The 25,251-nt window shown below is 39.1% G+C and overlaps 2 protein-coding genes across 2 annotated transcripts in view; one reads left to right on the top strand and one right to left on the bottom strand.

Annotated features, from left to right (window-relative positions):
- Nucleotides 1-7,223, top strand: part of ppm1m (protein phosphatase, Mg2+/Mn2+ dependent 1M) — a 34,101-nt gene extending 26,878 nt beyond the window's left edge. Inside the window, exons 9-10 of the mRNA XM_033037053.1 lie at nucleotides 595-743; nucleotides 1,344-7,223. Of these exons, the coding sequence (XP_032892944.1) occupies nucleotides 595-743; nucleotides 1,344-1,491 (297 nt within the window). The 3' untranslated portion in view covers nucleotides 1,492-7,223. The remainder of the gene's footprint in view (nucleotides 1-594; nucleotides 744-1,343) is intronic.
- On the bottom strand, nucleotides 5,422-24,002 carry wdr82 (WD repeat domain 82). Its single transcript, XM_033037054.1, has 9 exons — nucleotides 23,644-24,002; nucleotides 20,638-20,735; nucleotides 15,582-15,648; nucleotides 14,046-14,145; nucleotides 12,724-12,840; nucleotides 11,284-11,439; nucleotides 9,666-9,735; nucleotides 8,295-8,437; nucleotides 5,422-7,335 (listed from the first exon to the last, which is right to left on the bottom strand). Exons 1-9 carry the CDS (start codon nucleotides 24,000-24,002, stop codon nucleotides 7,306-7,308), a joined length of 1,140 nt encoding a protein of 379 aa, XP_032892945.1. The 3' UTR covers nucleotides 5,422-7,305.
- Nucleotides 24,003-25,251: the final 1,249 nt, after the last annotated feature.

Genomic DNA, 25,251 nt, shown 5'->3' with positions numbered 1-25,251 from the left:
AGATGGTTATTAAATTCTGGGGTTGGACTTTTTGTTGTATAAAGCAAATCAATTCGCTTTCCATTTTTCTAATTTACATCAAACATAGTAAAAGCTAGTCATGTGTTCAACCATCTATTGTCCCTTTGGGATCACAATGGCAGAGTTGCTGCCAGGCAATGACGCAATGGTAGAGTTTCTGCATCTTAGTGCCAGAGACCTGGGTTCAATTCTGACTACGGGTGCTGCCTGTAGTTTGTACGTGCTTTCTTCCGTGTGCTCCGATTTCCTCCCACACTCAAGACGAGCAGGTTTGTAGGTTAATTGGTTTCAGTAAAAAAAGAATTGGCCCTAATGTTAGGGTATGGGTGATCACTGGTTGGCATGGATTTAGTGGGCTGAAGTGCCTGTTTCTGTGCAGTACCTCATCTTTTTTTTTCCCCTTATTTGGGGCACTTCACCAGCCAGCTGACAATAATGTTGACTAAGAATAATAATCCAAACATGAAAAACCATCTTAAAGCAGTATGTATGGTTGATATTACAGGATCTGTTACTGCTTAACACTTTATTCAAGAACTATTCATGGCTCATGACATGACATTTTTTTTAAAGGTGACGGTCTTTGATCTAGAACAAGAAGAATTTGGACTGAACGATGTCCTCATAATGGCTACTGATGGACTATGGGATGTCATGTCTAATAAGGATGTAGCAGATGCCGTAAAGAATTTTTTGGAAGACCAGAAACACGAGGCACGCAGGTAAATGCTCAATTGTGCTTGTGAAGTCAGTTAACTTGAGTAGGAACTGCAGATGCTGGAATTCTGAGCAAAATACAAAGTACTGGTGGAATTTAGCAGGTCAGGCGGTGTCTGCAGAGGGAATGGACAGATGACATTTTGGGTCAGGACCCTTCTTCAAACAGGAGTAGGGAGGGAGAATGGTGGAAGAGAGGTGAGGGTGGGACAAAACCTGGTAAGCGATAGGTGGATGCAGGCAAGGAGGGAGCGATTGGCAGATGGGGAGAGCAAGTGGCAAAGACTAGAAGTGAAAATAATGTGTGTAATGATTGCATCTTAATCAAGTTTTCAGAGCGCAACACAAATTAACTACCCCAATTGCTGTTTGTTAAAAGTTGTATGCAAGATGTTAAGACTTAAACCACTAATTCAATTCTGCCTATATTGAAGTACTAGTACAAGATACTATATAATGGCTGTGGTGGAAAGGGAGGTAGAAAATTAGCCAAGAATTTGTTTTTTTACATGGTCTAATAATAGATTAAGAATATCAGAATGAATGTTCAAGGGAAAGTAAGCTGGCGAGAGAAAAGAGAACTGATTTTTTTTTTTCCCCCGTAGGTACACAATGCTGGCCCAGTATCTTGTAGTTAAGGCAAGAGGCTTTCCATTTAATAATAACTGGACACTAGAAGATGGCAGCTTTGCCTCACATGATGACATATCAGTATTTGTGATACCACTGCATAACCAAGGAGGCACAGCATAACTTTTGACATGAGAAGATCTACAAGATATTCAACATTGCAAAAAACACTGGAAATCAGCGTGAGAAAAACTACCTCCTAGCCCCAGCAAGGCTGCCTAGATTGTGCACTCAATCAGGATGGCACGGTGGCGCAGAGGTAGAGTTGCTGCCTTACAGCGAATGCAGCGTGGAGACCCGGGTTCAATCCCGACTACGGGTGCTGTCTTGTAGTTTGTACATTCTCCCTGTGGCTGCGTGGGTTTTCACCGATATCTTCAGTTTGCTCCCACACTCCAAGGACGTACAGGATTGTTGGTTAATTGGCTTGGCAAATGTAAAAATTGTCCCTAGTGGGTGTAGAATAGTGTTAATATGCAGGGATCGCTGGTCGGCACAGACCCGGTGGGCCAAAGGGCCTGTTCCTGTGCTGTATCTCGAAAACTAAATTGCTTTCCCTCATCAACAATGATTCGTAAGAATTAACGCCATGACTCATCCATTGTTTTTGCTGTCAAAAACAAATGGCGGTTACTGTTAATGGTGCTTTTACTGTAATGAGTTGAGTCGAAAACATATCAAGATGCACGTTTATTAAATCTACTTACAGCAAGGATCTGCAGGACATTACCTTTCCGAGCAGCTACCGGATACTAACTAGCGTAGGCAAGCTCTTGAAAATATAAAGCACATACTGGGCGGAGTCACTACTAACAAGCACTATAATTGGCTAGTATGAAATAGATACATCTCATGAGCTCTTGATAACCATTTTAAGTGTAGGTTTGGCATGAGAATCCAGTCCATTGTCTTCCTAACTACAATATCATGTGCGATGCAAGTGTCAAATAAGGGATTTTTAAAAATCAAAAATTCTAATTATCAATTGGCATTATTTTTTAACTAATTGTTAAATCTTGGTATTAAGAGAAAGCAATTTGATAATGTGTTTAGCCATGGTTAGTTTAAGCCCTTGCTGATGTCTGAACAGAGTGAATGTGAGTTTGAATTATGATATAGTCATACCAAGCTTACAATTATTAATTACTGTGCAACAGCAGGTGAATTCCAGATTCACTCTGGAATAGTCAGTATATGCAGGAGGCTGCTTCGAATCTAGATGTAAATACAGTGGAAAGATTTTAATTTATCTACACATCACACCAGCTGAAATTGCTGCCTACATACCCACGCCATTTATAACCATAATATACAAGTGTTATGTTTGATCTTTTCCAGAGGACATGTTGTAATTTATTGTACAATTAATTTTTTTTTAATTTTTGAGAGGTGGTAAGAGAGTAATCTGTCTTTAGGATGTTTGTTAAGATTTAAATATTTAACCATCTGTCTGTCCGGTTGTCCTGCATGGTTTTGATGTGAGGTTTTGTCTTGCGCTACACCCAAGAAGCACCTTAAGATGCATTTCTATCATTGGTTTGCAAGGCTGTGCTTTTGGCAGCAGAGCAGCTTATTTTACCAGTAAAAGCCTCTGCTGTAAGACCATATGACATACAAGCAGAATTAGGCCGTTTGGCCCATTGATTGAAGGGGAGGTGTTTGTGTCCAAATTTAGCTCAATAACAAAGAGTGATTTTCGCATCAAATGCAAACAGCCTTCCAGTCGCCAAGTCTGGCAGAACCAAGGTCCTTGGCTTTTCATGGTAGATACGGTAGGTCTTGAGGGGAACAAGGGGACAACTGTGCTGTGGACATTGCAGATTACCAGCACCTGTAGCCTAGACAACTGCATCAAGAGTGATGTCGTCAAGCTGGAAAGTGTGCAGAGATTTATGAGGATGTTGCCAGGAGTCGAGGGCCTAAGCTGTAGGGAAAGGCTAGCAGGCTAGGATGTCATTCCTTGGAGTGCAGGAGGATAAGGCATAATCTTATAGGTGTACAAAATCAAGTGAGGAATATATTGAGTAAAAGCAGACATTTTGCCCAGCGTTGGGGAATCTAGGAAGGGTGGTAGGTGTATGGAACGAGCTGCTGGAGTAGGATGGATAGGATAAGTTTAGAGGGAAATGGGCTAAATGTTGGCATGTGGGACGAATGTAGATGGGGCATGTTGGGTCACATGGAGAGAAACGTGACAATTAATCTAGAGAAATCCAGTGTATTTAGGAGGTAAAACAAGGCAGTCTTACTCCCTAGCTTCTTCAATATGGCACAACTTCAGCATACTTACCAACTCGTTGCATTAAAACAGTACATACCTTTTGTTGCCGTCTCTTAGAAGCATGGCATAAGTGAAAATTAAGATCAGATTTAAAAAATATTGATTTCCTTAAAATGAAATTGTGTTAGTCATGGAAAGATACAGTACTTTAGATTTAGTTCACCAATATTTTACTAATAGATTTCTAAATTCAACATTGATCGATACATTTAACACCACCTTCCAAAACCAAGCCAAATCAACATCCTCAGTAGAAATCTACTCGGGGAATGGTATGCATTGTTGAATAAAAAACTCGTAGAAATCCTGTTGCAGAATTAAATATTTGCAACCGCAGTTCCTAAGCAAGTGGAAAGCATACATGTTGCAATTGATTTTAATACCTTATGGTATATAAAGTTTATGCACAGACCTTGGGAGAGCAACTCTCCATGTTTTAAATGTACAACAAACAATTTAATATGTATCTTGATTAATGGATTTAAATGCAAGATGAAAATCTGGACAGATAGCACTCGTACTGATAAACTAAATGTTTGCCAAGTTTAATTTTACCAGAGTTACAGTGAAACTTTTGCAAGTGAGAAATCTGTCTTCTATACATCAGCAATATACAGCATTATACAGTTGTTTTAATGCAACAGTCCCACATCAAATGAAGACAATTTCAGCATATTCAACAAGTCACAATAGTTGCTCATTAAAACTTCCCTTACTTATTAGCAACGGCATTTTCCTTTTCTTGAAACTCTTTTAAAGCACATAGTCTTGGGATCGACAGTAGAAAGCAACCCAATTCAGTCAAGAACAATAACTTGGCCAAAACACCAAAGGACGACGTGACTCCTACCATTTCCTTACTGCAACCTGGGAAGACCAGGATCCATGCTGACAATAAATCTATATTCAACAGCACAAGCATTGCGTGCTCATACTCTACAAAACAAATTTCATTTGGAACTAAAATATTAACAGCATGTAGGAAACTAAACTAATATAGAAAAGAAACTCCTACATAAGCTATCAAAATGTAAAGATTTGGCTCTTACAAAATGCCCCTTTGAGATTTTGGCACATTAACACGGATCATTGTATTGTAGTGTATTGGAAGAACATGCAGAATATAACATGTGCCAAAATCATCATCCTGTGTTTCCAGACAGTACCAGGACCCAAATGAGGCAGTACCTTTGGATATTGAAATTTGCACAGATCTGATCACTATTCTATCAATCAGTGATATGGAAGGGTGTTCTAAAATAATTCCTAATTTATGTAGGGAATTATGTTCAATTAATATGAATAACACCCATTGAAGCCATTTATGATACACCAGGTCAAAAGCAGATGTCGTTTGCAAACTCGAGCAAAGCATTGTATCCGGCCAACGTTTAAATTTGACATATCCCCTCCACCCCCCGGGGGATTAGACCAGGAGATATTTTTCCACACATCTTTACATATTCTACTCCTCCCTTGATATTGATATCAACATCAATTACAGCACTACTGACGTATTATTTTTTTTTAGAATATTTGAATAGTGCAAGGAACTGCAGATGCTGGAGCAAAAGGGGCTGTTATCTTCTGGACGACAATACAGTAGTGTTCCCTGACTGGGCAACACTGCGGAATAGATAAAGACATTTTTCTGAAGATATTTTTTGTTTGGGCATGGAGAAAAGAGGAGAGACATGGTGCGGGAGTGCGATACAAGAAATAGCTGTTTAACCATAAGTAGTTATACATTACATATCACTGAATAAAGATCCAGTTTTCAAATCTGTATTTTCAAAAACAAAATACCAATGCAGTACTTTAATGGCAAAACATCCATAAGATAACATGCTCAGTTACAAACATGTATTAGAAAACAAACAGAAATCAATACTACAAAGGAGATGGAGTTGCACTGGACACAAAATGGAAGGTTAGTGCGCAAGTTGTCATCTCATTCATGAATAGTGAAAGAGGGATCAATTCAAGTCTTTACAATGGTAATCGCCGCTTCCCTTTCATTATATTCTGTACACAAAGTATATTTTCCGACTGGACAATGGTTCAGTATTTACAAGGTTGTATGTTAGAAAGCACCAAAGATCAAAAGTTTGTCAACACAATCTCATGTTGGCTACGAGACGATTTTGCAGCACAACTTGCTCACAAAATCAGGTGGGCTTTTTTTTGTACACCAGGTTTCCACCAGGATTATGCAATTATCAAAACTGTGGGGCTCACTTGAAAAGAACGGCAAAATTGATCGGACAATTTGAATTCTTGAAATTTTATCCGATAACTTCCCCATTTCCACCCACTAATCTTGAATATTCCCTCCTGCATTAACATTTCAAAGAAGATGGGCAACATCATTTGAGTCAGCCGCTATACAGAATGGAAGAGGTTCTTCCCCAAGCCCATACATTTCTAGTCATAAATGTTTTATATTTGAGATTTGCCCCGACTGCAAATTTTCATAAACAATGGATGTTAAGCCATTTCAATTTTCCCCAGAAGTGCAAAGGAGAAGGCAATTTGCCAGACAGAATTAGTATATTTCCAATATTGCAATCTCCACTGAAGTATAAACCACTTTCCTTTGGATATGCTGCTCAACTTTTTAATACCATGAATCAGACGTTCAAGTTTCTGCATTGCACACTATTATTCTGGTTGAACAAAAATACATCTTTGGCACATTAAAACACCCAAAGTTTTTTTTTTCAAGCACCCACATTGCAAAACGCATCTACATCTTTTACAAGTACAGATTACAGCTGAATAACGTAATTTGTTTTTGCTAAAAATTGCAAAAACAAACCACCCACTGTATATTTACATAAAACATCCCAAAGCTGCTTCAAACTTTGTTCTGAATTAATATCATTTAAAACTGTACACAAATATACAATATAGTAACACGGATATATATCTCTGCAAAAGGAATATAATCAGTTGGTCTGATTACCACAGCAAATGAACCAACTCAATTTTTCCAAAAAGATGAGACATTGATGGAAAACTCAGGAGAGAAAGTTTCCCCTTTAGGCAAATGATAGACACCTACAACCAAAATACTAATCATAGTACTACTGTGCATTTTCCCAGTTTTTTTGCTCAAGTCTTTCAAAAAATCGTCCATTTGATCCAAACAAGATCATTGACAAAACACTGTAATGGGTTCTTGACTCTTAAAACCGTGAAACCGCAGAATTGTTGGACACAAAAATCACCATAGCAATGGCACTGACCACGAAAACCTCCTGGTCAGCTGTCCTTTTAGACAATTGGTGATGGCCCACATATAATGTCCACATATTTTCAAGGAATAGTTTTAAAAACAAGTGTAAATGAAGTTTCCACATGCTCAGAAGAAAGAAATGAAGTCATGGAAGCTCAAAATTCCAAAGACCATGCGAGGATGTAAAAGATCTGGAGACACCATCTTCATTTTTTTGTATTTCTTGTATCTGCAAGTATCTGTAACCATCATTAGTATTACCAATAGCATCCAGGCAAAATATTTTGAATCATCGGTCTGTGATCAAGTTCAAACTACTCTCACCGAAGAAATTCTAAAAAAAACCTGGACACCAAACTTTCTGGATTCAGTCAGGCTCCGATTCAAGAGTTTATTAAAAAATTATTCAATTTTTACTTCAGTCGTCAATCGTGGGTAGCCAAAATGCCTGCAAAAATAATTAATACGGTTATTAGACACTTACGTAAGTGTACAGCAAAGTTAACCCAAACCCTATTTTATAGTTCAATTATTTACCAAATATCCCAACAACACTACTATGAGAGTATAAGATTTTGCAGTTTATAGTGAATATTAACACTCCTAGAAATCTTTCATCTATTTTTAATAAAGAGTTTTATTATGAAAATAAATTCATTGTGGAAAAATGTTTAAACACGCAACAATGGAAAAAAGGTAACAGTATAAGTGAGGAATCAAAAGAAAAATCATAGAAACATCTGGGAGTTGCCACATTCAAATTGAACAGATATTTTCAAAATATAGTTATTCCTCTGAATTAGAGATCTCTCAATAATAGGTTTTGGATATAGCCAACTGTCTCTTTAAGAACACAGGCTACTAGTTACACTGCAGAGGCTATTGAAAATGACACTGCATTGAAATTGACAATCGCTCCAATCGACAATTAATACTATTAAACAATGTAACAAACAGCCTTTAATATTTTTAGCTTGTGGTAATAAAAATACATTTTAGCTGTTAAAAATAATTTGCATTTTAAAACAACTTGTTTGACAGAGTGGTTGAAGCAAATACCATACTCGATTATAGCGGCCAATCGGCAATAATGGACACCAATCCCCTCCCCGTGGTCCACTATAATGAAGGATTACTGATCATTTGAGTGGTTGTCATTACTTGCCACCCCCTCAGGTTACAACTGGATTACATTTTCAGACATTTTTAATTTGATTTTGCCCATATGTCAGGCAATGCTTGTCAATTTCCAAAGCAACTCAAGTGTCTTCCCGCAGTAAAAGTGGTAACATATATTCTTGAGACAACGGTGAACGATTACTGCAAATGTGTCCCTTCCCCACCCCCAAAGACTGGTTCTCATTTCAATTTATGGGTGCTGAATCGCACAAATATATGCATACTTACCATGTTAGAACATGCACTGGCAAATGTCATAAATTTGGGATTAAACTGAAGGCAAGAAACTGGACCTGTATGTTTTCCATCTAAGACAGCCACCTTTAAGCCACTTTCAGCATTCCACACATGAACTTTACCATCCTCTGATCCTGCAAATCAATAGAGATTAAATTGGGCAGCCATTTAATTAATTTGTGGGGAATGTGGTCACGACCAAATTCTACAAAAGATCCAAATAAAGAACAATTATGTGATTAGGACAGCACAGCGGCAGAGTTGCTGCCTCACAGTGTCAGACACCCAGGTTCGATCCTGACTAGATGGTGACGGTGAAGTTTATACTTTCTCCCTGTCGGTTTTCTCCGGGTGGTCCGGTTTCCTCTCACATTCCAAACATGTGCAAGTTTTTTCAGGTTAATTGACTTCTGTAAAGTGCCCCTAGTGTGTACGATGCAATAGTATGGATGATCGGTGTGAATACAGTGGGTAAAGTCCCTGTTTCCACGCTATCTCTCTAAACAATTGAAAAGTTTAGTAAAATGCTGGATGTTCCTTTCAATTGTCTCGTTGAAATGATAGGAAGGCCCTTCATAAAGAGGTAAAAATCAAAAGATCTGATTTGCTTAATTTACCTTGAAGGAAGAGAATATTGCATTTTAATTTGTCTTTCAACCCACCGCCTACTGTCAGTTCAAAAAAGCAATTCAATTGCATTTTAATGGAAAATAAGAGAGGAAACTTCACTTCTGCAAGTATACTGTCAAATGAAAACAAGTCTAATAGCATTACAATGAAGTACAGTGCTGTCTTTAGATGCAAGCCATGCGGACAATTTGCTTCACAGTTACTATAAACCATCAGTGACAGATGTAGTGATGGGATGGCTTTTCATTTGAAGCAGAGTTGCAGACAATGACATATTGTTACATTGAGGTGCAATAGAATTTTAATTCAACCCCTACAGTTGAAATACTTCTTCTGACTCATTCATTCTTGTAAAAAATAGCAGTCAAGAGAGCCAAGAGTGTTTTATTGTCAATGTCCCAAACAGAACAATGAAATTCTTACTTGCAACAGTAAAAGTCCATTAAACTTACCTAGTCTGTGCTGACTCACAGAACAATTTCTTCTAACTAATTCCCAAACTTATTTCCTCTTGCACGCCCATCGACTCTCCCCAATTCTCCTGCCACCCATCTAAAATTGGGTTGATTTAGCCAATAAACCTATCAACCTGCACATCTTTGGGATGCACATCACAAAATACATTGGTGCTAATCTAACAAAATAATAACAAAACGTAGAAGTATTTTCAGTTTGTAGGTGAGATTGCTACAAGTACAAGCTGTTAGAATGAGTATGTTCAGATTTTCTTACCTATCATCACAAACTGAGAATCTGGAGTGAACGATGCCTCCAAACTAATACCTTTGCTGTTGTTGAATCCCTAAAATATTAGAAGAGACATTTCGGCATAAAATAGCCACCAGTTTTCACTGATTGAGAAATTACAGCAGATCTTTTATTCTCCAAAAGTACAATCGTCCTCAGAAGTGAATATTGCATTTACACATTATGCAGTCAAAATAGAAATAATTCTTTCATATTTGAGGCCAGAGGTAGCAAAGCAGAAAACGAGTCGATATGCTCTTTTCACCCATCCATATTATCTCAAGCATTGACACAAAATGCAAAGTAGTGAACTGTGCAGACAGTAACAGACTTCAAGGGAATAGATTGCAGGATCAGGCATCAGTTAACATATATTGAGATGTGATGCGAAATATTTTGATATGAATGAGAACAGGCAATAATAAAGCAAAGTGCAGAATCACAAAAGGGGTACAAGAATAGACAGTTCAGGTAATCAATCTGAGAAAGTGGTTAAAAACTTTGTGATCCAAGGCTTTATTAATAGAGGCAGAGGCGCAATACAATTATGATAAACTTTTCTAAAACACTGGCTCAGCCACAAATTGTTATGATATTTGACATACATTTTAACTATCTGTGTACTCAAGAAATTCAGTAGATGATTTGCATAATGTTTTTTTTTTTTTAAGGCTAATTGGTGGTTTCTGGTGGTCACCAGGTGGTTTCTGATGAAATATCAAACAGTATAAATAAAGGAATGGTTTATAAAAACAGAACAATTTAAATGGGCGTTACCCAAGATAGTTGAAATATGGACCAACAGGTCAGTGATGTTCTTCGAACACACAATTTGCATGTTAGCACAAAGTGACAATTTGAATTTGATGAACAAAAAGGTAAGCAAATTACTTGGGAGGACAGAGGCAGTGGAATGGGCAGAGCAGGCAGATTACGTTTAAACTGAAGAAATGGGGTGCAATATTCTGGAAATAGCAGGTGGCAGGAAAATACTGAAGGTACATATGAACAATTGGTAGGATTTTATGTGCATGAATCCCTGAAAGACATTTAACAAAAATAAAAAGAGGGTATCCTGATAAATGTGCACAAAATCAGATCAAAGATAAAAGTTGATTGCCACAGAAATTTAGCTGCCCCACAATAGCGAGTGCAAAGTAGACCTAATAGGATGATGGCACAAATACAAAGGACTAAACAGTTCACTTTGGATGAAGCCACATGGAAATTTATTTAAAAAGCCTTTAAAATTATAATGGGGTTTGATGGAGCCCCTTTGCTCTACTATGAGGGTCAGTGACAATTTGCCAATAGCTGCAGGGATTTCTTTTTGGCAGGTCATATCTTTCGAGAGAAAGTTGCCACTTGTGTTCCTGTCACATGGGTATAAAAAGAAAAAGAAATTAGGAATCTAAAAGCCTGAGGTCAAACAGCAAATCAGGATCAAAAGCTACAGGTCAAATAACATGGAGAAATGAAAGCCATTCAATTGCATTGCTTTTCTTTAAAAATATAATCTTAATGACAGCATGCCTGACAGCCTGCTCAGTTTTCTCTTCTTCCAGCAGTTTACTGGTCACCATCATAACAAGAAACCACCTACCGCAAACGTTTGCAGTACTGCTCCTTTGAAAGCATCAATGAGTCGAACCATGCCACCATTGGTAGAGACCAGCATAAGCTTTCCATCATTGCTGAATTTCAATCCTGTCCACTCACAAGTTCGTTCATGCTGCATCTTAAATGTGGCAAAAGGACCCTGACAAAACAAATTGGAAAATCGGATCATTTTCCAGTTTTAACGTCATTGAATAAAATTGTTTGCTTCAGCTTGAATTCAGCACTCCTTTCTCCATGTCAGCTTGAGTAAGGCGTTAACTGAGTTGTACTGCCAAACAGTATGTATTACTGATTCAGTTACAAGCCTAATTGACCACCCATGAAATAATATATTTTATTAGAATACATTTCACAAATGCAGGCAGTCAGCCAAGTGCACAAATATTTCTTCACAGGAAGTGTACCTTACTGGCAATATCACCATTTTACAAAAAGGTTACATTCCTAGAAAACATTTAATAAACCCAAGGTATGTAAATCAAAGAGGCTTGGCAAAGAGATTATGGTATTAAAATGCAGAGAGTGGCACACTATTGGTTATAGTGAACAAAAACGAAGATACATATGCCAAAGAGTCAATGGTGTTCCAACAAAAATTCAGAAACAAAGGAATTAGTATAAAAGAAAACAGAAGATTCAAAAACTTGCAAGTCAGGCAGCATTTGTGGAAAGAGCAGCAGTGCAAGACTTCCGAAGGTCCCAAAAAGACATCCAGAGTCTCAGACCTCTGTATAAACTAGCATCTGAAGTTCCTTTCTACACCACTGGTGAGAGACAGCCATAAAGTTTTTACATCTTGTGATAGAGAAAAGTAACACCATCCACTGGTCTACAATTTAAAAGTTGTTTTATTTTTACTCTTTGTAGTTTTGATGAAGTTGGCATTGTAAAACATTAGCTGCTTTTCTCCATTGATGCTTCCTGATAAGTCATCCTCACATTTTCTGCTTTTATTTCAAAGCTCCATTTCTCAAAATTATCATTTCATCGATATGCACACCGCACCCCCCCCCTCCCCAAAAAAATACCATTAATAGAATTGAGAAACAAATGAACCCAAATATAAATTGGATCTGCACATGCAACTCACTAACGCAATGATGCTTCAAAGCATTCTTCGACCATCCATTGCATATACGGTGAAACATTGAAACGTGGCAATAATGTAACCAAATACTGTTCATCAGTTATTGCTCAATTCAGAAATCACAGCCAAGTAATACATATATGATTGATTTCCACACGCAATATAAGCAACAGCTCACAACTGGATTGTGGACACTTTCAGTCTCAAAAAAACTCTGCATTCTCTAACACTCATAGAAACTGGTGAGAATTAGAATTTGAACTTAATTTTGCTAAATGCTAGGCAACTGATAAACTATTGAAGACAAAGTTAACCGATATGGCTGAAAATGTTTACCTTGTCAAATGACCGCAAATCATAAAGTTTAATTATCTCAGAATTCACGCCAGCTGCAAAAATAAGTCCCTCAGGATCAAAAGAACACGTTGGCCTCCCTTGAAGATGCATTAAGCCCTGGACAAATGAGAAAAAGGGCAAGAAGATTAAGGATGGAAAATTGTGACAGATTACACTGTTTTTTCTGCACCCACGCCACTTTAAAAGGTGAATCTATGTGTAAATTATGATGTCAACTTCCTCTTTCCATTGTTTCTCTGTACTGTACATTTGTGCAAAAAGAACGGATCTGCCAGGTCTCCTGCTCCAAACTAGCCATTGGAAGGTAAATGAAAGATTATTCCTTCCAATTTCGGTATGTTTGGAAAAGTATCTCTTCTCCCTGGAAAAGCTAAACACGCTTACCCTGTGATAACATTTCAGGAATATATTCAAACACAATATTCAACACAGCTTACTTCAATTGTACTTTTCCAGTCAACAAGCCAAGTATTTATTTCTTTGACCTCGGATTGTAGAGGGAAAATATATAAAACTATTTGTATCTTTCACAATCACAAGGCAGTCCAAGAGTTTGCAGCTAACTAATTACTTATTGAAGTGTTGACAACAGTGAATAGATACTTGCCTCGAAAATAGAGTAACTGACTATTTTTCTTAATACAAAATGTGCTTAACATTCAAGGATAAATCAGAATTGTTCTGCAACCCGCTGAGTTTCTCCAGCATTTTTGTCTACCTTCATTGTTCTGCATTTGTTTGTTCGTAAGATACATTTCCAAAAATGATCCCCATGACCAAGTAACAGTTAGATTGCATAAAAGCTAAGTAAATATTTGCAATGCTCAGACCCTAAAACTGAACCTCTGCAGTTAAGAATACTTCAAATGTAATTCTTCTTATTTTTGCCAACAGTGACGAACAAGTGGCAATTGTTTAACGACTTGTCAAGTCAATAGGAACTCCAGGTTATTCTGCATATTCTGCCAGGATCCCCTTTCAGTTACATCCACCACAGCCACTTAACTCACCTGCACACAATATTACACAAAAGTGTGCACTTTAGTTACATGCTCAAATTCTGGTGTAAGATAAGATTAATAACGTATAAATATAAACAGAGACAACAGTCCACCAGCTAACAAAATTGATAACTAATTCCCATTTTCCAAATGGAAATTAAGTTATAAAGATGACAGCAAATGAAACATTTGCTGAAGAAGGGTTTCTGCCCGAAACGTTGCCTATTTCCTTCGCTCCGTAGCTGCTGCTGCACCCGCTGAGTTTCTCCAGCATTTTTGTCTACAGCAAATAAAACATACCTGGCAATTGGGTGATCTGAGGTCCCATAATCTGATAGTTTTATCCAAAGAACTAGACATAAAGGTGTCATCCACAGGAGACATACATAGCGCCACAACCCTAAAACACACAAGAAAGAATACAATTGTAAAACACAGCTATTTTCTGCACATCAACAAAGTTCAATTGAATGGAGTTTACTTTGGTACCCAATTAGTTACCAATATTAGTCATTTTCAGATTATGTAAAAGTTGACAAAATAGAACATTTCAGCAGACTAACAAATGAAAGACTGATATATTTTTTTTTTAAACTCTTAATATTTTCTGAAGCAACAGAGAGAGGCCATCAAGAAATAATGAGTTTATTGGGACTTATTTTTTCTATTTTGAAAGCGAGATGTGCATTAGTTTTCGAATTCTTCAGTCCCTCCCAAATGTACCACTGGCAATGTGCATTGGATAAAATACTCAACCATACTTGTCAATCTACCTTCGACTGCACTTTCAAATATTTCACATCGGCTGGGGTTTAATGCACAAATGTGATATACAATCATACGCATAACCATGTTATAAGGAGTTTCATTCAAAAACAAATGGCATAAAAGGAAGGAAAAGTGCCAATTAGTGCCTACTGGGGAAAACCTCAGACATAGCTATCTCATATTTGTAATTAGTAAACATCGAATGGGTTCCAAAGATATTCCTTGAAGGTAACTTTTAGCCCCATGATGGCTCTTTCACCAAATAATCTGTCAAACATGCTATGTACACAAAGAAATGGCAAAACCTTTACAAACCAGTGACACTTCAATGCACTCAACTTAACTAAAAAGCATACACAAATCACATTATACATTCATGAATAAAGTAATATCATAAAAGCAAGATAGATTGCAACAATTACCTACTTTGACACTTTTGCTGCACCATGGTTTGTGAGACAGTCAAGAGCTTCTACTGAGAATTTTAATTCTCCAGAGATGCTACCTGACCCACGGAGTTACTCCATCGTTTTGTGTCTATCTTTTGGAAATTTCAGTTTGTTATTTTGCACACTAAAATAGCCTAATACATTTTTGATCAGATTAATATTGTAGTATTGTCCAAAAGAATAATTTTTACATTGGTGACATGACAGAGGTAAAAGCTGGACTTTCCAAAAATTAAAAGTTGGTGAATTAACTTGAAAAGTAACTTTGAACGATTGCTCAAAATCTCATGGACAGCAAGCTTCACCAATCAATAAACCTTGAACCAAACAGCCTACCTGTTTCCTTGAGGTCTTGATGCTCAAACTGACATTGACAAACTGATGAGGGCAAATAATGGAATGGATGTGATCAAGTTTGGTAAGATGGAAAAAAAGCAAGTAGGAAGACTGCCAGCAAGGTGATGGATGTGATCAAACATGTTCATGTGCATCTCCACAGTTGCGTCAAGATGCAGCTGGTGATAAACTTGTTCTCTCCAAGACGACCTGCTGGGCCACTAGATGTCGACACTAGCTCAATATCACCCAAATTGGTGGGCCATTTGAATTTTTTGCTTACCTCTTACTGTGACCATGGAAGTATCTAATGTACTTGTTGTCATGAAGTGACAAGTAACGAATAGTATCTGAAAAGAAACAAGATAGGCAATTTAAAAGTAAATATCTACAGTACATTAAGGCTAACATTATCACCTTTGCTTTAAAATTAGAAAGTAAAAATTATTTGTTCTTTGCTTCTGTGACACTACAAGTGATGCACCGCGTGTTAATTCCAGCCTTAGTTTTTTGTACTAAAAACAGCATTTATCAGACGCAGGTATGGTTTGAAGGTCACCTGGCTCCCTCTATTCCAAACATATTTTGGTCCTGAAGACATTTATAAGTGGTGGCTAGTTGAAGATTATTTGCATGACAAAATTTGGCATTAGGGAATTGAGTAAGTCTGGCAGCACCCTTTTCTTGTTCTGAAACTACCTGAAGCTAAATTGTTGCTGCACCTTCTATTAGGCCTGAGCTACTATCAAGTTCAAGTGAGTTTATTGTCATGTGTCCCTGTATAGGACAATGAAATTCTTGCTTTGCTTAAGCACACAGAAAATAGTAGGCATTTACTACAAAACAGATAAATGTGTCCATATACCATGATATAAATATATACACACATGAATAAATAAACTGATAAAGTGCAAATAGCAGAAAGTGGTTATTAATAATCAGAGTTTTGTCCGAGCCAGGTTTAATAGCCTGATGGCTGTGGGGAAGTAGCTATTCCTCATCGTGGCAAAATAATGAAAAATATGAAATAATGAAAAATATGAAAAACAATTTACTTCTGAAGCCCAATAAACAATTAGGTGGCACACTGTTCCTTGAACACTCATACCTGATACGCTTGAGCACTTCCAAAGGAGGCATTATTTTTAATGCTGAAGATGAGCAGAGAGTCTCCCACTTCCAGCAACAACAGAGATTTTGCAAAGAGGACATATGAATTACAGAACAGGGCCATCATTCATAAACTGATCGGCCCTCTTTATCTCGTGTTGTGGGTAATAGTGACAAGATTCATGAAATTCATCTGTTGATTTCCGAAATGAAGATACCGAATCCAAATTATGCTTGATCAAGATTTGCAAGCCAACTAATATTTGCATCCCACCTTGAACAAAAATCTGAAGGTTTTTTTCTGCAAGAAGCAAGTTCAATTATGTGTTGCAGGTTGCAAAAATCTGCAGGATCCAACACGCATTAAAATACTAATCTTAACAGGTTTATTCGTAGCTTCAAATAAAAAGTAACTTGATATACTTAGATAGGCTCCTTTAATCTTCAGAAGATACCTGGCACATCCAAACTAGAACTCTCAGTCTCTTCAGGTGATGTAAGTCTCTGGCCCAGGCAAGGCAGTGGCTTGTACAGTTAACTCCATCAACCGGGTGGTGTCACAAACCCTCAAACTGTACAAACAACTACCTCTGCACAGGCACAGATAGTAGCATAGACATCCGGTGCATTGGTTGATCACACAGGAAACAGGATATCAATACTAAAGTTCTGCAAATACAGAACACCTATGACAAGTTGGTTTTCAAAAGTGAATTATGTCATTTGATCAGAGTTGTTTCAACTGGGCCACTATAACTTTTCAAAGGCAGAGAACAGTAATTGATTTTGATTCAGCAATCAATTGATCCACATTGTCTAGCATTTTCTGGAGAAGTGTTCCAGATAAACATAATATTCAAGGCATTGAATGCACCCAATTTACAATTCCATATAATTAACTTTTGAAAATCCTCATTGTTCAGGAAAGATCAACATTGGCTGATAATGATTTTTTTTTTCTCCACAGGATTATCAGATCATGATATTATTGGTCATTCAGACAAACAAAATTATGTAACTTAATACAGCAGTGAACAGTTTCAAGACAGATTCAATCACAATTATATTTCATTATCAAATTTAATAATAATAATAATAATAAATTTTATTTATGGGCACCTTTCAAGAGTCTCAAGGACACCTTACAAAAATTTAGCAGGTAGAGGAAAAACATGTAAGGGGAATTAAATAAATAGTAGAGACATGACTAGTACACAAAGTAAAGACAGAATACAATTCAAAACACAATATGAGGCAAATTAATGCACAGATGAAAAGGGAGGGGGACGTGGGGCTAAGGATAGGCAGAGGTGAAGAGATGGGTCTTGAGGCGGGACTGGAAGGTGGTGAGGGACACGGAATTGCGGATCAGTTGGGGGAGGGAGTTCCAGAGCCTGGGAGCTGCCCTGGAGAAGGCTCTGTCCCCAAAACTGCGGAAGTTGGACTTGTGGATGGAGAGGAGACCGGCTGATGTGGATCTGAGGGACCGTGAGGGTTGGTAGGGGGAGAGGAGGTCAGTGAGATATGGGGGGGGGGGCAGATGGTGGAGGGCTTTGTAGGTGAGGATCAGGATTTTGTAGGTGATCCGGTGGGAGATGGGAAGCCAGTGAAGTTGTTTGAGGACTGGAGTGATGTGATGCCAGGATTTGGTGTGGGTGATGAGTCGGGCGGCTGCGTTCTGGACCAGTTGGAGTCGGTTGATGTAGGTGGACCTGATGCCAAGGAGAAGTGAGTTGCAATAGTCCAGTCGGGAGGAGATGAAGGCATGGATGAGTCTTTCAGCAGCGGGAGGTGTGAGAGAGGGTCTGAGTTTGGCGATGTTGCGGAGATGAAAGAAGGAGGTTTTAATTACATTTAATGAAATTTAAGCAAATACATCAACTGCTTCCAACAATCGCATTTCTGTACAACTTGAACAATCCCAAAACCACAGGGCAGGTGTCTTGTTTGTCGTACAGATGAAGCTTCTGATACGGAATATTTCAACTACAGAAGTCTACAATGATCAGAGCCATGTATTAGACTTGGCACAAACAAAACCAGGTTTTAAAGTATAAGCTATTCAAGTGTTGCTAATAAGTCTTGGAGTTTTGATATCCTTGTTATAATGGAACAGTATTATTAAATTTGTGCAAAGGAAACGCAGTATGTATAAATAATGTTAAGTAAAAATATTAACAATGAATGGCTGCATAAGCAGCATTTTTGACTCATTCGGATTGATGGTGAGTAAATGATACTGGTGTTATGCTGGAAGCACACATAACTGAGGACAGGTCAAATACATTAGATCCAACAAAGTATTAGCAATTAGAGAAACAGATAAAACCCGATTAACAGATGAAGAGCACAAAAGGATGAGTTGAGATATAGGAAGAGCCGTGACTGAAACAAAAGACAATTCTGACAGAATGCTAGACAGCAAATGTGAAAATTTCATTTTGGTTCAGACTGCAAGAAAGCAAACAAGGATAAGATAAAAGTTAATATGTTGAAAGAAAGGAGGCTACTAATGAAGAATACAAAATGTAGCTCAAGGGATTGTTGGCTGGCATGCTTATTAAAAAAAAAGCACACAAAAGTATGGTGCAGTCAGAAGAGACAGGGAAGAACCTGCAGCGAGCCAGACACAGCAAGAGGAAAAGATATTGTGTTGCAGTCAGTTACAAGGTTAACAACCAAGTTTTCATTTCATTGTCCTCGATATAAATTACAGAATAGATCCATTGCTCTTATAACCAAAGTACACCCACAGTGGACTATCGTCACAGAAAGGTCTTGAGTTGGTTTATGTTAAATATTAAAAGCGAAACAAAACCATGAATTGGAATATCTATATTCATAGAATAATTGGTATGTTCAAAAGTTACCAAATGTAATGCAAATAGTCTCCTAACAAATGTACAATTGTACAAAACATGACTGAGACCACACTTGGAATATTCATGTAGTTCATGTTGCTTAGATACAGGAAGGATGCCTTTAAGGTGGACGAGGTGCAGACAAGATTCACAAGAATGATTCCAAGACTGGAGGGCTTCAGTTATATGAAGAGGCTGGATAAGTCGGAGATTTTTCCCTGGAGCGTACGAGACCATGGGTTACAAGGGTTACGTTATAGAGATATACCAAATCATGAGTGACATAGAACGGGTGAATGGTTAGTCTTTTGGGCACAGAAAGGTGCCTAAAGGGCCTGTCCCACTTAGCTTTTTTTTTTTTTGGCGACTGCCGGCGTCATATCAGTGTCGCCAAAAAATGTTGAACATTTCAAAATCCAGCAGTGACAAAAAAAAATGTTGCGACACTTTAAAAAAAAAAACACCGCGCGTCAGACATCATCACGCCGCATATTTTTCGGTGACCTGATGGTTAGTCAATAATGTCGGCAGTCGCCATAAGAAAATCGTCAAGTGGGACAGGCCCTTAAAACTAGAGGGCACAGGCTTAAAGTGAGAGGGAAAAGATTTAGGAGGCTCTGAGGGGCAACATTTTCCACAAGAGAACGGCAGGCATGTGAAACAAACTGCCAGAAGGAGTTGAAAGACTGGGACACAGACATGGGTAGGAAAGCTTGAGAGGGATAAGGGGGAAACACAGGGAAATGGGACCAGCTGGTCGGCATAGATGTGTTGAGCTTAAGGACTGTCCATGCTGCCTATAACTCTTACTATTATAACATCACTAAGACACATTTGCTGTGTAGGTTCAGTATTTATTGAGGATTCTAACAAATATTAGACAAAACGCAAAATTGTGGCTCGATAAACAAGTATACTAGCCAATATTCATCAAATCACCCTTTCCTCCATAACTATTATTCTCAACATCAATATTTTACATTGGAGATACAATTCAATCATTAAACAGTCCTAACATCCAACTGATCACAAGATTTCAAAATAATGTTTTTTTCATCAACAAGGCAGAAACGTCATTATTCCAAGTGTAATTATAGCATGAAACTTACTGAGAAAAGAAAATCAAAAAGAAAAAACAAACGATTAGTTAACATAGTTGGGGCTCTATAGAAAATCACAGGTCTAAAACTATATAAATGATTAATTGAATGTGCCATTACTGTACAAATTATTAATCAGATCTAGTGTTTGGATTTATGTGACAGAAGGGCTTTATACTGTGACTATTTTATAAAGCAAAGAACAACCAGGCCTCAAGAATGTCAAAGCAGCACGTACCTGTAAGCCAGAATTTTAAACATTACTTACCATCAATTTTGTTTGAGCTGTAAACCACAGTGTTTGCTGCATGTGTGTACCTAATCAGATCAACTCCATACTTCTTACTGTACAATGTCCTCTTTGGCCTAACAGATAAGAAAGATATACATCAACTGAATGATGACATTAAAAAAATTATAATTTGATTTTAGTTTGGAATATTTGTGTCCAGGAATTAAGTGGAAAAAGTGTGATAAAAATAATTGGCTTGATTGCATAATAAGCAGCAAAACACCTTAAGCATCTTAAGATTTGACAGCAACTACTATTCTTGCCTACGACAAATCAGATGCCCCTAGTCTAGTCTGGTCGGCACTTGCAACTGACCCCAAAGGAAGCAGGGAATAATAATCTAGCAATCACATTGCTGGCTTGCACAGGTCAGATATTAATTCAATGAAATCTCTGCAATCCAGTACAGCGATGCAATGATTCAGATGAATAGCTAATTATGTTGAAGCATTTGCATTAGTTTAACGGGTTCTTTTTGAAAATAACAATTCTCATATACTTTACAGAAGGAAATGAGAAACTGGTACATAAGGATAAGGTAGAAGGTGAAATATGAATGAACTTAGCAAAATTCAAGTGAACTGTATTTTGATAGAACAGTACAGAACAGGAACAGGCCCTTCGGCCCAATGTCTGTGCCGACTATGCCAAGTCAAATGAATAACTTCTCTGTCTGCACTTGATCCATATTGCAACACTGCCTGCATACCCAAATCCCTCTCAATGGTTCTTAAACACCACTATTGTATCTGCATCCAGCACCTCACCTGGCAATGCATCTAGCAAAGATGGGAAAAATGGTTGACGTGGACATGGTGAACCAAAGAGAGCATTCTGTGCTGCACAACTTTACCTTGGAGTTTTAAGAAGCGCCTCAACTCCAAAGGTAGCTTGCCCACTCTAGTAACAGATGCTGCCTGACCCGGATACATCTCTGACTATAACTTCAACCATTCATCCAAACCAGTCACTGTAATTAGTTTACTTCAATTTATTTTCTTACAGTTGTCTTTAGTCCTCCTCTTACTCCTATGTGTTTATTTAAACGTGAAATTAGTGGAAAATATTTTGTATATTATTCTAAAATAGGTAGCCTTTGGCTTACTCCTCTTACTGACAAGATGTATGGCTCTAAATTACCTTCTGACAATATTTGCAAGGGGATACAGCAGAGCTGGAACAGCCTTCTGGGTTGATATTCAGTGAGGATGCTTTTTATTTTCTGAATATGCTAACAAAAATGTACCTTGTAAGCTGGCATAATGATTACAGCCACGGTAGTCGGCAAGTGCATATTATTTTATCCATTAGCACAAGTAAAAGTACTAGAGATCTATACACAGCATCATGTACTTGCTAATTTACTGCCATAGTCCTTCAATAGACCATCTTGGTTGCAATGATGAAAGTAACAAATAAAAATCAATTTTATCATTGTAGAAAAAACATGTAGAGCCCACTGTACCTTTATCATTCACATCCTCTTGTAAACTAATTACACCAAGAAAAGTCTTGAAGGTTCCTTTGTAGGGAACAAGTAATTTGGCATAGATCACATTCATATCCTGATAACATTCACTTTCCGATGTTCCCATCTGCTAAAAAGGCACGTGTATGCTATGAATTGGGGCATTTAATACCTGCACCGAAATCACAAGGTTAACCTTCTTTAATTGTATATTCCAATACATCTCTCCCATATGACTGGAAAACTGCGTGGGGTTATGGACTGAGATAATCAGGAACAACTGTAACCCCTCAACGGATATAATGACTGTACCACCAGCATTAAAACTGCCAAGATTTATGTCTGCAATGAGCAGCAATCACAGCATAGTGCCAAACCAAGAATGGGTAAGGAAATAGAACAAACCATTTCTCATTTAAAAAATCTTAATAAAGAATGGACACATTGCATGAACTTGCACTTGTGTCCAATTACAACTTTGTCTCTTCCAATAGTAACCTTTTCAGCCCAATAACCAGCATGCATTTCTTCCACTCTAACCTCACAAACGTCCACACTACCACTCGCAGACACCTTTCCCCCCCCAATCCTTGTTTCTAAACCCAGCCCAAAACTCTGAAACTAGGTCCTCTAAATGTAACCCACCCCCACCTCTAAACCCCAATTCAACAACCAAGCTCTCACTCGCCACTTAAGTAGCTGCTTCTTAAGCTCAGCATGGATATTTCACCTGGTTACTTAGTCAGGTGCCTTGGGAATGGCTTTGCAAGGTTGAAAGCACCACAAACACGCAGGTTCTCTTCCTCGCAGAAAGTATACATAATGTATGTGTCTTATTACCACAGAATATTGTCATATGTAATGCCTTGCCATACACAATTCCCATTTGTCACAACTAACTGAAGCTCGGTACAAATTTCCACAAAAGCGAGATCTCAGGACAACTTCCAGAGAACTAAAGGTCAAAGATGGGACATTAACATGTCCCTTACATTGTAATATATTATTACCCTCTCTGCACCTGCCTGTTCCAAACACGTCGACATTACTGCTATAACACCCTACTATATTACCATTATAACATCCAACTACTATATTACTCTACTGCTATATTCATTCTGCTGCTATATTACTCCGCCAGTATATAAATGCTTTATTTCCCTACCGCTGTATTACTGTTCTTATCCCACTACTGTTTATTACTCATCTATTGCTACTGCTCGATCACCCGACATTCTCGTAGGGCGGTCCCTCGGGATGGAGGTCGCTTTGCTTTCATTCCGATTAAGCGGGCCGTGAGGTGACCGATGGGGTTAACACGAGCACTACAGGCTCCATAAATATTAAATGACAGCTGATGTTGCAGTTTCCCGTGCTGTGCTGGCTAGGGCAAGGCGGGAGCCGGAGCCCCGGGACAGGGCCCGGCCTTTGTGAAAATCGAGGCCGAGAGCCGCGGGCCTCGTGGTCGGCGCGATCTCGCACCCGGGCCGAGGGGAGCCGATGGTTTCACTCACTTGCCCTCCTGGCAGTCGTAGAGGACGATAGAGTCGTCGTCGCTGCTGGAGATGAGGGTCTCGCCGTTGGGGGAGAAGTCGAAGCAGTTGATCTTGTCGTTGTTCTCCCGGAACACCTTGGCCACTCGGAAGCTGCGCAGCACGTTGTCCGTCAGCTTCATCTCCCCTTCTCGGGCACCAGCATCGGCGGCGGCAATGAAGGAAGGAGCGTTGGACGATGAAAGGTTGGCAGCGCGGCGGGAAAGGGTCCTCCCCTCTCGCCCTACCCCGATGCCGATGCCGGGCGCGCCAGAGGCAGCGGGTAAAATGGCCGCCCGGCCGCTCCAACCGCCGCCACACGCCGTCTCCGCGCCGCGCATCCTGGGAGCACGGCGCTGGTTGGCGGGAAGATGCCACAGCCCAGAATACCCACCGCCCGTCGCCAGGGAGACGGGGGCGGGGCAAGGGTTGCCAGGGAGAGGAGATGGGGGGGGGGTTGTCAGGGGAGGGGGGAAGAGGTTGTGAGGGGGAGGGGTTGTCAGGGGAGAGGAGGGGGAGGGGTTGTCAGGGGAGGGGGGGGGGTTGTCAAGGGAGAGGTTATCAGGGAAGGGGGGGGAAGGTTGTCAGGGCGGTTGTCCGGGGGACTTGGGTTGTCAGAGAGGGTGAGGTTGTCAGGGTGACGGGGGCGGGGCAGTGGAGAGGCAGTGCAGAGGTTGTCAGGGAAACTAGGGCGGTTGAGGTTGCCAGGGAGACGGGGTGAGCCTGACGCAAAATGGCTGCAGGTGGAGTAGGTACCTCCTTGCTTAAGGGCAACCTGTCTCAATTCATCTCCGCTTGCTGATCCTTATCCAGCCCTCCCTTTGCACGCTTACAGTAGAGTATGCCTCCATCACTATATCTGCCAATGTATTTCTTGCCTCTGAGCATCTGTAGTCTCATGAGTCTGTAGACTCACAAACAATCTGCTGGAGAAACTCAGCAGGTCCAGCAGCATCTGTGGAGAGAGAAAGGAATTGTCGAAACCCCACATCTGGACTTAATATGCAACCACCTGTATTTTTAGACACAAGAAACTACAGATTCCGTGTTTTGGAGAAAACACAAAATACTCAAGGTAGAGGATAGGCACAAAGTGATTGAGTAACATAGCTGGTCAGACAGCATCTCTGGAGAAAGGGAATAGGTGATGTTTTGGGTAGGAACCCTTCTCAGACTGTTCTCTGCTTCCAGACTCGTGCCTTTGTAATTTTAATCTCCTGCCTTTGTAATTTTAAACAGCTTTCTTATTTGCTGCATCGAACACTTCTGTTTCAAGGAGAACCAGCCCAGATTCTCCATTCGACCTAAATTCACCACTTTTTATATCTTAAATCTCTGCTGCACCTTCTCTAAATCTTTCCAAAGGTGTGGCATCTGAAACTAGATAGAATGCTTCAGGTGTTAGAATTTATAAAGCTGAAAGTCCCATGTTTGTTAAACAACTTTCTCAATCTCCCCAGCCATGTTTAATGAAATACAAGGCACACAAAAATGCTGGAGAAACTCAGCGGGTGCAGCAGCATCTATGGAGCGAAGGAAATAGGCGACTTTTCGGGCCGAAACCCTTCTTCAGACTGAAATGAAATACAT

The sequence above is a fragment of the Amblyraja radiata genome, chromosome 18 (assembly GCF_010909765.2).
Source record: "Amblyraja radiata isolate CabotCenter1 chromosome 18, sAmbRad1.1.pri, whole genome shotgun sequence".
NCBI classification, from domain to species: domain Eukaryota; kingdom Metazoa; phylum Chordata; class Chondrichthyes; order Rajiformes; family Rajidae; genus Amblyraja; species Amblyraja radiata.
This window is presented reverse-complemented; position numbering and strand designations above follow the sequence as displayed.